General features: G+C 52.8%; 2 protein-coding genes across 3 annotated transcripts in view; one reads left to right on the top strand and one right to left on the bottom strand.

The window, feature by feature from the left end:
- Positions 1–399: 399 nt before the first annotated feature.
- On the bottom strand, positions 400–5,091 carry SNCG (synuclein gamma). The gene is made up of 5 exons (XM_016191338.2): positions 4,862–5,091; positions 3,909–3,950; positions 3,456–3,583; positions 990–1,061; positions 400–718 (listed from the first exon to the last, which is right to left on the bottom strand). Exons 1-5 carry the CDS (start codon positions 4,980–4,982, stop codon positions 698–700), a joined length of 384 nt encoding a protein of 127 aa, XP_016046824.1. The 5' UTR covers positions 4,983–5,091; the 3' UTR covers positions 400–697.
- Positions 5,092–5,965: 874 nt separating this feature from the next.
- Positions 5,966–11,884, top strand: part of MMRN2 (multimerin 2) — an 18,518-nt gene continuing 12,599 nt past the window's right edge. For both annotated transcript variants that reach the window (XM_016191343.2, XM_007530216.3), the window contains exon 1: positions 5,966–6,201. In XM_016191343.2, coding sequence (XP_016046829.1) covers positions 6,038–6,201 — 164 coding nt within the window. In that variant the 5' untranslated portion in view covers positions 5,966–6,037. The remainder of the gene's footprint in view (positions 6,202–11,884) is intronic.

Genomic DNA, 11,884 nt, shown 5'->3' with positions numbered 1-11,884 from the left:
GTCCCTATTCCCCAAAGGACACTGGAGCCAAGGACACACATTGGGAAACCAAAGAAGCCCCATCTTCACTTCCTGATGTCTACAGGACTTTATCCTCAGCGACTGAGCTAACTTGGGGTCCCTGGGCCCAATGCAGGGGAGACCAAATAGGGAGCCCAAAGCAGAGCTTCCTGCTCCCTAGTAAAAAGTCAGTGGTGGGTGAGCTGGTTGGGGTTCAAGGTTTAGGAGGAAATCTGAAGGCTCTGTGGGCTCTCAGCAGTTTACAGAAGCACCAGGGTCTCCCTATAGGGAAGCTGCGCCCTATCCTGCTTTCCTGATGTCTAAATAGGCTATCCCTGTCCCTGTTCCCAGGAGGAATCAGGGAGCTTTTTCAGGAATGAGGCAGTAAGCAGAGAGAGCTAGGCTTAAGGACTTGAGTTTTATTTGGAATCATAAAAAATAAATAAATAAATAAATTCAAGCAGCATTTGTAGGGTCAGAAGGACTAGAGGGGCAGAAAGGGGCAGTGAGGAAGAAGTATAGGTGAAGGTGGTGACAGCATGGATGGGCAGGCCTGTGGGCAGTAAGTATGGGTGCAGGGGCAGTGGGAGCTCCGAAGCTCACACTCCAGGCTCAGGCACTCCTTGTGCCAGGAGGGGCTGGGGTCCAAGGATGAGGGGTAAGTTCTTTGGGGCTTCCGTGGTTGACTTACAGTCCTTCAGACTCCCCTGCTCTTGACCTGGGAGAGAAAATAGCTGTCACATACAGTTCTGGGCCTCCAGCCTTGAGTAGGGAGGGGGATTGGGATCATCTGTGTGGCTCCTCTCTGAGTGAATATCTGTGAGGGGACTCTATGCATTCAAACTCAAGGATCAGCAGAAGATCACAGGGCTCATTGGAGAGCTCTGGAACTCCAGAAAACAAAGCAATGAGTTTATAAGAGATGAGATCCCTCTTTGGAAGGAAGCTTTCCCAAGCTGTCTCCCACCTCCAACATGCCCAGCTCCTACCTCCACAGCCACTTCCTCTTCCACTTGGGCTGCTTCATGCTCCTGTGGAGGGGCAGGTTGCTCCAACTCTTCCTGTGAGAAAGCAAAGGAAATGGGGGACCACAAGGAGGGCAGAGTCCCCCAGCCTCTCCCCCGCCCCATCCAATCTTGCCTCAAAGATAAATAAGCAGAGGCTACTTATTCCTCTGGACTATGTGTAGGGTCAGGCAGAGCCTTGTATGGCAGGGGCCATGTTTGATGACAACAAGGCTTTCTGAGGTTACCAAGGAACCCAGATCCTAGCTTCTCCTCCACAAGCTGATGCCAAGTCCTTGAACAGTCCCTGTTGGAACCTCGTCAAAGAAGAAGTCTAGTGGGATAGGGAAGGTGGAGTGGGTAGTAGCCCCTGAAACATGATCCCTCTTCCAGTGTTCCTGAGTCACATCATCGCACACTATCATCCTACTGAGTGCCCCCCCCTCCGCTAAGAGGACTAGGATTCAAGGCTTGTCGTCATTGTTGACATGGGGACGTTGAGGCCAGGAAGGCCAGGTGTCTAGTTCAAAGCAGTGGGGCCTGTCCAGGCCCTGCTCTGGGCCCACCCCTGCCCCTTGAGAACATGAGTACTTCTTCGTCACCATCTTCCTCACTCCTTGATGGGTTTTGGGCTCAGGACTCTAGGCTCAGGATGGCTCAGTTCCCCTCTGCTTCTGTTCTCCAGCCTGAGATAGGCCCTGCTTGGGGGTGGTTGAGTGACAGTTGGTTGGCAGGACCAGACAGGGTGATCAGCCTGGACTCTAGTCTCAGTACCTACTGCTAGAGAGTCCTACTACTACAGGGCCATGCTAACCCTTGGTGAACTAAGGCATAAAAGATCACCCAAATATGTCAATCAGAGCTGGAGCTGACTCTGCAGACCCGGGACAGGTGGTCACCTGCCTAATCCTGCTGCTCCAGGGCTGGCACTCGATGCTAGTGGCACCAGCAGTCAGATACACAGGCAGTTCACTGGGGATTGAACTGTGACTATTTTCTGTCACCAGGAAATGTTTCTCTTGAAGTTTCTCTTGAAGTGAGTATCTCCCACCCCAGAGGCTGGGCTGACTCCAAGGGCTCAGCAGCTCTCCTCCCAGGTAAGAGAGGAATGCCTTGACTCCCTCTCAATCCCAGGAGGGGGATACGTCTTTGCTGGGAGAGGGGGGTGCTGGCATCTCCCCGAGCACAGATGAGTCATACCCAGGGTCACTGAAAGTGATGGTCTAGTCACCTCCATTTGCTGGGGACTCACAGGATCCAGAAATAACTGCTTTATGCACCCAGGTCCTTGTACCCTGGCATGGCCCTGTGAGATGGTATTGTCACCCACACCCATTATACAGGCGAGGAAATGGAGATCCAGGGGTTGAACAGCTTCCCAAGGTCATTCATCTTGGAGATGAGAACAACAATATCCTCCACCCACTCCTGGAAACTGACACCCTGGGGATCAGTCTTCAGAAGCAGGGAGTTCCTCAATCCTTCTACTCACCGTCTCCTAAACAGGAGCCTCAGACTCCACCAGCTACCCTGCCCCCACCTCCCCTAATCCATGTCTCCTCTGCTCTAGGAGCACAGCTCGGGGCCAAGCCCCTTGGACTTGCAAGCTCACATGGACCATTCATGAGACCTTGGGCACAGTACTGTACTTAATTTCTCTGGGCCTTGTTTCCACACCCTGTCTCATGGGATATTTTTTGTCCATTGTGAGTCAATAAATGTAAAAATAATGCTTAGGTGGATGGATACTGAGGCAGTTCCTCCAGTCAGCCTACACACACACACACACACACACACACACACACACACACACACACACACACACACTGTTGGAGGGTGTGGCCACACTGCTTTTCTGTCACCAGGGGGCGCCACTTCCCTGCTTCTTCTGAAAGGCCACTGACAGCCCACCAGGCATCCCAGTCCCCCAGAGAAAGGCTGGACATGCTGGGGCCAATGACTTGGCAGCTCTGGCCAAGTGTCCACTGCTGAGGAGGATACCTGCCACTACTTGGTTTCCAGAGGACCCTGCTTCTGCTTATAAATGCAGAGCATCCTCAAGAAGGGGTGATTTTGACCCCACTTTTTCTCTCTCTCTTTTAAAGATTTTATTTATTTATTCATGAGAAAGGAGGCAAGAGAGAAAGAATTAGACATCACTCTGGTACATGTGCTGCAAGGGCTTGAACTCTGGACCTCATGTTTGAGAGTCCAGTGCTTTATCCACTGTACCACCTCCTGGGTCATGAGCCCCACTTTCTTTTGTATCCCAAACCACCCTTCCCATGGGTGATTAAGGATTCCAACCTGAGGGTTACTGAGTAAGTGAAAATACCAACTGTCCCTATAGCTCTGGCTTCCTATTTATCATTGGGGTGGTAACACCTCCCCCACAGGCCTTTCTGGAGTACTTTCTGGGTGAAGAATGAGGGAGGAGAGAATAGGTCTCACCTTTCGTACAACCCCAGCAGTCACCACAATGTTCTCCGCCTCCTCCACAGTCTTGGTGGCCACAGTGTTGACACTGTTGACCACTGCCTCGCTGACGGCGTTGGCCTGCTCCTTCGTCTTCTCGGCCACTGTGGAAAGACTCTGGCTGGTCTTGGCCATGATGCCTCCCCATCCAGGGGCTGGTCTGCTCAGGTGGGGTCAGAGTAATGCCTTCACCAGAGCACCCAGGGCTCTGAATCTACCTGAGACCCTAGGCTGTACCCTTTCTGACTCCCTCGAGGGGAGGGGGTATGGTGGTGGTGGTAGGGGTAGGAATCACCCCAGGTTCACATCTAGCTTGGGACATGGCTGTAAAGTAAAGTGGGATATGGAGAGCACTGGACTTGGGTCTTTGATACAAGTGTGCAGAGGTCTCTGCAGGCCCCAGCCTCCATGTCCTCTGGAACTCCTCACCTGAGGTCACGCTCTGGACGACTCCTTCCTTGGTCTTAGCTCCTGGAGGAGGAAATAGAAACGTCAGCCCAGACTCATGCCCCTGGTGTCAGGAGGGGGACAGTCAGGGCAAATCCACCACAGCTGGACTGGGTCTGGGTGGGTAGGGGGTAAGGACAGAGTCTCGGGACCAGCAGTCACTTTCAAAGGCCACTTCCTGCTAGGTCTAGAGGAAGGGGATGGATAGGAAGTGGACAGGACAGAGGAAGGACAGAGGAGGGGGTGGCTGAGAGTGATCCAGCCTGGGGTCGAGTCTAGACACACACACACCCCCCCCCAGGTGTGTCCTGGGCTCTAGACACAGCAGCTAGACTGGGGTGAGGAAAGCTGAGTCAGTGGCTCAGCCCCTTCTTCCAGAGAGCTATGGGGGGATGGGACTGGACAGGACAAAGAGTCTGCTCTTCTCCCAGCCAGCCCCACCCCTTCCCTCTAGGCAGGGTAGAGACCTGCTACCGGGTTGGCTCCAGGGAGAATGGGGGAAGCCTTGCCTTAAGGAGTCGAGTCTCTAGTCCCTGGAAGTCCCAGCCTCCCCCTACCCTACCCTGGTCCTGCCTGGCCTTTGGGGGAGGGAGGAGCTGGGTTGCTGGTGAGCTGATGCTGGTGTGTCTTCTCATGTGCATCTTCCCAAGCACAAACAGGTGTGTCTGAGGCTTGAGTGTTCCTCTTCTCCTACCCCAGAGGCCCCCTAAGATGCCCAAGAAGACCAAAGCTGATACCAAGGTTTGCAGGACAGTGGGGTTGCTCCAGGGTCCTGAGACTCGGTTTCAATAGCCGGTCATCATCCCCTCCCCAAACGCCTTTCTGAGTGGGGCTGGGGGCTGCATCAGACCCAAAGCAACTTGACACCCAGACCTCCAAACATAAGCAACACCACCCAGCTGCACCCAGCCTCCTCCAGCCACACCCAAACTCACCCACATACATGACCCCCTCCTTGGTCTTCTCAGCTGCCTCTGTCACCCCCTGCTTGGTCTTCTCCACAGCGCCCACCACGCCCTCCTTGGCGATGGAGAAACCCTTCTTGAAGACATCCATGGTAGTGGGCAGGAACGGGAGCCTGAATCTCCCTGTGAGCTGTGGCTGGAGCTGGCACGAGTGCTGCCGCAGCCGCTGTCCCCACTGCTGCCTCCGCTGCTGCCTCTTATTGACGCCAATGAAATATTGATGATGCGGTGGCAGCCTCTGGGAGCCCAGCCAGTGGGTGGGGGCAGAGAGGGAGGGAAGGACGATGGGACAGAGGAAGACCCCTGGCTTCCCCAGGCTGGGGAAGGAAAGTACACATCCCCCAGGACCCAGCTGGCTCAACTCTTCCCCTCCTGCCCCCTGCACTCCCAGGACATGTAATCATCCATCACTGTCCCCCATTCATTCACAGCCCTGCTTGTCCATAATGGCTGTCCTGGTTGGTGCTCTCTAGCCTTGGGCTGATGTGCCTGTGTACAAAGAGGACTCAGAGGTAAAAGTCCCCTTCTACCTGAGTTCTAGGTAGAGCAGGTGGTTAGGGCCATGTAGGCTTTCGGATCATGCTGTACTGGACCAGCTCTGGTCTCTGGTAAGGCCTGAAGGGAGCACAAGGGGGCTCCCCATATGCTGCTCTCTGCCTATAAGCAGTATGGCCCTCAGACAGTTCCTTTCCCAATGAGCCTCATCCTCCTGCTGGTTCCCACACTGCCCAGTGGTGAAAGGTGCTGAGTAGGCATGAAGTCCCCCACTTCCTGGCCACCAGGGTAAATGGCAGCAGGTTTCCTGTAGGCCAAGCTCCACATTAAGTTCTTCTCTTGACTCCCAGAAAGCAGGTTCCCCAGGGGACAAGTTTAGTGGAGCCACCTCCCCGGTGTCTCCCACACCCCCAGAATCCCTGCTGAGTCCGCTGGGGCTCAGGAACTAGCCTGGGATGTTGACTGCCTCTGCTGGGGAGCAGGAGGTGGGGGCGGGAGGGGCCCGGACGGGCCTCACCGGTGGGCTGGCCCTGGCCACTTCCTCTCTTTGTTGTCCTGTGCTTTCTTTTCCTTCTGAGACTTAACTTTAGCACTACGTCAGGGGCAGTCTCTGGAGTCACTCGTAGAGGTTGAGTCGGCCCCACTGCCAAGATGATCCCTATGCTGCTGCTAGGTCTCTGGGGGCCCCTGGGCTGGAGCCTGCTGGAAGCCTGGGCCCAGGCCCCTGGGACCAGCTTCTCCCATCCACATGGCTCCAGACTATCTGGGGACTGGAGAGAAGAGACCAAGAAAACCGACAGAGACCCCATTCTACGGTAAGGAAAGCCTGAATCTTGAGGAGGTTGCAGTATAGTTCAGCCAAGAAAGGGCTCTGGGGACCTGCTACCCATCTGTGAAATGGGCTTATAATACCTCTCTGCTGGCCAGCTAAAAGTTCTAATGAAGTGGTAGTACTAAGCTCCCTTTCATCTAATTTATTTATTATTTTTTAATTTTTTTATCTTTATTTATTGTTGGATAGAGACAGCCAGAAATCGAGAGGGAAGGGGGTAGTAGAGTAGGAAAGAGACAGAGAGACACCTGCAGCACTGCTTCACCACTCGTGAAACTGTCCCCCTGCAGGTGGGGTCAGGGGATCAAACTTAGGTCCTTGCACACTGTAACATGTTCCCTCAACCAGGTGTGCCACCACCTGGCCCCTGTATTTATTATTTTTTAAAAAATCATAATTTATTTTAGATAGAGACAAAGAAATTGAGAGGGAATGGGGAGAGGTGGGGGAGAGAGAGAGAGAGATCTGTATTACTGTTTCACTGTTTGTCAAGCTTTCCCCTCCAGGTGGGAACTGGGGCCTTGAACTTGGGTCCTTGTGCGCTGTAATGTGTGCTGTCAACAAGGTGCACCACAACTTGGCACCCTATTATTATTATTCTTATATTTATCTTAACCAGAGCACTGCTCAGTTCTGGCTTAGGGTGGTGTAGAGAATTAAACTTGGGACCTCAGAGCCTCAGGCATGAGGTGTTTCTTTCTTTCTTCCTTTTTTTTTGTTTTGTTTGTTTGTTTGTTTGTTTGTTTTTGACCAGAACACTCCTCAGTTCTAGCTTATTGTGGTGGTGCTGGGGATGGAACCTGGGACCTCAGAGCCTCAGGCTTGGAAGGCTTTTGTGTAACCATTATGCTGTCTCCCTAGCACTTCTTCCTTCCTTCCTTCCTTCCTTCCTTTTTTCTTTTCTTTTTTTAACTGCTAGCTTTTGCATAACCATTATGTTATCTCTCCTTCTCCTAGCTCCCTTTCAAAGGGCTACCCACAGTCAGTCTGGTCTGGGCACCCCAAGGCCAGCTTAGGACCACAGCAAGTTCTCTGCCTGACCCATAGCAGAAAACAGGCCTACAAGGTGGACAGGATGGTAGCATTCCCTGACAGAAACCAACCAGCATGGGGGTGTTTTGGGACTGTTTTTCCGGAAGTTTCCAGCTAGCAAGGCCATGGCTCTTGCTTTTTATAGTATGTCAGTTGTGAAAGCTAAACTCTTCCTCTTCCAGCCTCCAGCCTAAGTTATACATTGAGGACAGATGCTCCTGGAAGCTGGGTTTTAAGTTTTCTTGTTTATTTGATTTTTGAGGAATCTGGGCCTTAATAATATTTGTTTGTTTGTGCATGTGTGAGATAGGAGGAAGAGAGAGAAAGAGAACCATAGTATCACTTTGGCACAGGTAATTCCGGTAATCAAACTTGAGACCTTGTGTTGAAAGTCCAATACTTTATCCATTTTATCCACCTCCCACACCACTCTAAGACACATTTTTTTAAAACATTTTTATTTATAAAATGGAAACACTGACAAAACCATAGGATAAGAGGGGTACAGTTCCTCACAATTCCCACCACTGGAACTCCATATCCCAATCCCTCCCCTGATAGCTTTCCTATTCTTTATTCCTCTGGGGGTATGGACCCAGGGTCATTATGGGGTGCATAAGGTGGAAGGTCTGGCTTCTGTAATTGCTTCCCTGCTGAATGTGGGCGTTGACAGGTTGATCCATTCTCCCAGCCTGTCTCTCTTTCCCTGGTGGTGCAGAGCTCTGGGGAAGTGAGGCTCCAGAACACATTGGTGGGGTTGTCTGTCCAGGGATCTAAGACACTTTTTATTCAAACTGAGAAATAGGAAGAGAAGTATTACAGCACTGGAATTTCCTCCATTGCCTCACCACCTCCCATGTGGTGCCAGGGCTTGAACTTGGATTATGTGAGTGACAGAATAGGTGCCCTACCCAATAAACTATGTCTCTGGCCCTGGGAACTGAATTTTGATCCAAGGGCCCAGAGAAACTAGCATGGGTCTCAGCCCGGCCCTTAGAAGTGAGCAGTAAAGGTGCCCTGCCCTGTCTCAAAAAAGGAGCCACAGCCTTTGGCTAGCTGTGCTTCCATGCTCCTCTTACACACACACACGCACACACACAAGAAATGTGCAGAATGGTCCCATGACTGGACCAGGCCATCATTTTCCATAGTTCTGTTTATGCAGAGCCAGAGACCCTCCTACTGGGAAGGCTCTGGAACTGTGTGTCCCTCCTCAGGACTCTCCACTGTTAGAGCAGCAGGTGCCACTACTGGGCCAGGCACCTTGCCAAGTGTCATCTCATCTACTCCTCCCCATGGCCCTGGTTAGAGACAAGCCTGAGGCTCAGAGAAGCTAAGCAGCTGACTCAAAGTCACACAGCTAAGGAGACTTGGAATCAGGCTCTGAGGCTCACTCAGGAGCTCATGCTCTTATGCCTAGAGCTCACAGAGGGCGGCCCTGGAACTGACTAGAACCCAATGAACCTTCTCCACCATCACACCTTTACTTAAGGGCATCTGTGTTTAGTTGGGGGAGGGAGGGTGGTGGTGGGGGAGACCCACTTACACCTTTTGAGGCTCCCATCTGTCTGCAGCAATTCACCGCTGAGTTGACTTACAGAACCACTCTGCTGGGGACACTCTTATTAAAGTCTGACACTTCAAGGTGAATGTGTTTGTTGGCCAATTTCCAGAAAGCAAGTACTCCCCGGTTCTCAGGGAGGGTGGGGCTAGCCATGTAGGGGAGGGGTAGGCTGAGAAGATCAACCCAGGGGAGATCCCAGCCCACCACATTTAAAAGTCTGCAGGGCTGAGAGGAGAAGGTGATTCTTAGTGGGGGAATTCAGACACTCAGCTCTGATTTCAGGATCAAGGGCCAAACCTTCCAGGACCTCCCTGAAGCCACTAGCTCCATGAACCTGACTTGGCTGTCTGCTTCCTTTTGAGGAAATGGAGGATGTGGGAGTCTAAGGGGATCATGGGAAGGGAGTGGGAACTGCTCTCCTTTTCCCCCCACACCATCAACGGATGTGTCCCCTTAGCTCCGAGGGGGTGGGGTGGCTAGAAGTGAGGGGAGGGCTGCGGACTGCTCCCTGGGTTCACTCAGCCAATCTCTGTGTGGTCCCAGGTCATCAGACCCTTGTCCAAGGGCACCCTGGCCTGTGTGCCAGGTCTGGTCTCAGGATTCTGTGGTGGGGGCTGAGGAGCAAGCTGCTGAGCCTCCTCTCCACACCTGAGAAGTTGCCGTCCCCACAGGGCAAGTACAGGTTGCTAAGGCCTCCGGAGGGCCTGGTGAGAACGGAAGGAAGTGCCATGCAGCTTCCTTGGGCTGATTGCTTCCTGTGCTTCTGTAAAGGGAGAGGCGGAAACACTGTTCCTGCACCAGGGAATGGAGGCGGAACAGCCTTTTAAGTGGGGTCTGACTTCACCAGCCACATGCCTGGTGGGCTGCCCTCCCTGACACCTGACCCAGGCCTTCTGCCCTGCATTTGTTCCAGGAACCTCTTCTTGGAGCCCCAGGCCAGGCCAGGCTTTGAATGTGTCCAAGCAGGGGTCTCTTTACAAGAAGAAGGGTGATGAGGCCAACTCAGTGCCTGGCACTCAGGTCCCCCCAACTGTCCGACCCAGAGGAAGGGGGAGGTTCGGTGCTCCCTAGGTGTCTAGGGACCCTGTGAGGAGGCCCTTTCCAAACTCCCTGGCTTTGCCAGGTGAGAGAGCCGCAGCTTAGGATGTGGGTTTCACCCACAAGAGGTCTTCTTCCTTGGCAGGACTGAACCTGCAGCAGGGACCAAGCTGAGCGCCCTCTATGGATTATTACGATAGTGCCTAGGACTTGCCACTGTTTTCTTCATTTCACACGCAGAGAGGTTTGGAGGGGTCAAAAGTCCCTAAAGTCACGGTGACTTCACAGTTTTCAGCCGATCTTGGATGGACCTTGAAAAATTCATGTTAAGTGAAATAAGTCAGAAACAGAAGGATGAATATGGGATGATCTCATTCTCAGGCAGAAGTTGAAAAACAAGATCAGAAAAGAAAACACAAGTAGAACCTGAAATGGAATTGGCGTATCACACCAAAGTAAAAGACTCTGGGGTGGGGTGGGTGGAAGGGGAGAATACAGGTCCCAGAAGGATTCAGAGGACCTAGTGGGGGTTGTTTTGTTATATGGGAAACTGGGGAATGTTATGCATGTACAAACTATTGTACTTACTGTTGAATGTAAAACATTAATTCCCCAATAAAAAAAGTCCCTAAAGTCAAATGTCAAGGTTCACAATGGCTGGGCTGCAAATCTCAGGTATCCTCTTTCCTGTGTCCCCAGGATGGGTGGGAGTGTGGGAGGTGCTGTTCCCCACTACCAGGCTGTTCCCGGCCACCAACACCAGTTTTTCCTGACCCTTGCAAAAGAAGCGTTTGCAGTGTTTGCGACCAGGAGCTTAAGGACCAGAGGAGTCACACACACACACACACACACACACACACACACACACACACACACACACACACACACACACACACCACTGGAAATTGCACAGGAGCAAGCGGGAGCTCAGGTTCTGGCCAGGGCTGCATCTCCTCCACCTGTTTATGCCCTCCTCGGCACGTGGCCCTGTGCGTGAACAGGGCAGAGCTCCCCTGGTTTTGGGCTGGATGCCTAGTGGGCCTCCATCTTGTCCACCAAGGCCTCTTTCCGGTTCAGAGACAAATGCAAAATTCTCCCCTGGAATGGTCACATTCACAGTTGCACAAGGGGCCTTAGGAAACAAAGATGCTATGAACATGCCCTCTTTTTTCCAGGAGGTAGGTTTCAAGGGTTGGTTAAAAGGCATTTAAGTGTCCTGGCAGACAGAGGCAGGACACATCTATAATTCAGGAGGCTTGGCTTAATAGCTCTTTCCCTGCTAGATGCTCTCTCTGCTTTCCATGCACCCCAGGGAAAGGCTGGGAGCCTTATATGCTTTCTCAGGACTGGGGAAAGGACTCTGCTCAAGGTCACCTTGAGCCCAGGAGGAGGAGCAATGGAGATCTCAGCTGCCGCTTAGTAGGTCTCTTTTGCCTGGGGTGGTGTGGGATGAGGGGGTGCTTCTCAGAGGCTGGAAGACTCTCATGCTCATTTCTAGACAGGCATCTGCCCCTTGGCAGACCTCTGGGGAATGTGGGCATCCAGTAGCCACCCCCACCCCTACCCTCCAAGGAGGGCACCAAGAAGGAGCAAGCAGCAGTGAGAACAGTGGCACGCTTCAGCAAACTGGGCTGGGGGCTCAGAGGGCCAGCGAGAAGCTGCCAAGAGCAGGAGGAAACCAATGCAAAGGTCAGGAATGTTCCCAGGGCTTCTGGGCCAGCAGCCTGGACTGTGCCAAAGGGGCTGTAGCCGCCAAGGGAGGGGGAACCAGGGCAGGGAGAGGAGTAGCTGCTAGAGCCCGAGGTCCAGGCAGGTCAAGAGAGAAAGTTCCTGGGCAGGAAGAGTGGGCAGAACCACTTCTGGTTCCAGGAGGTGGATGTGGAAAGTCCCACTCACTCTCACGCAGGCAGGACCCAACGGGGTGCAACTGGTGTGTGGGGGCCATTGGACCCTCCACAGAGGCTGAGAGTGTGTACAAGGAGGGAATTTTGTTTAGAGTGAGAGCTTCTCATTCTCACCACTACTGACATTT

The sequence above is a fragment of the Erinaceus europaeus genome, chromosome 1, assembly GCF_950295315.1.
Source record: "Erinaceus europaeus chromosome 1, mEriEur2.1, whole genome shotgun sequence".
NCBI lineage: Eukaryota > Metazoa > Chordata > Mammalia > Eulipotyphla > Erinaceidae > Erinaceus > Erinaceus europaeus.
This window is presented reverse-complemented; position numbering and strand designations above follow the sequence as displayed.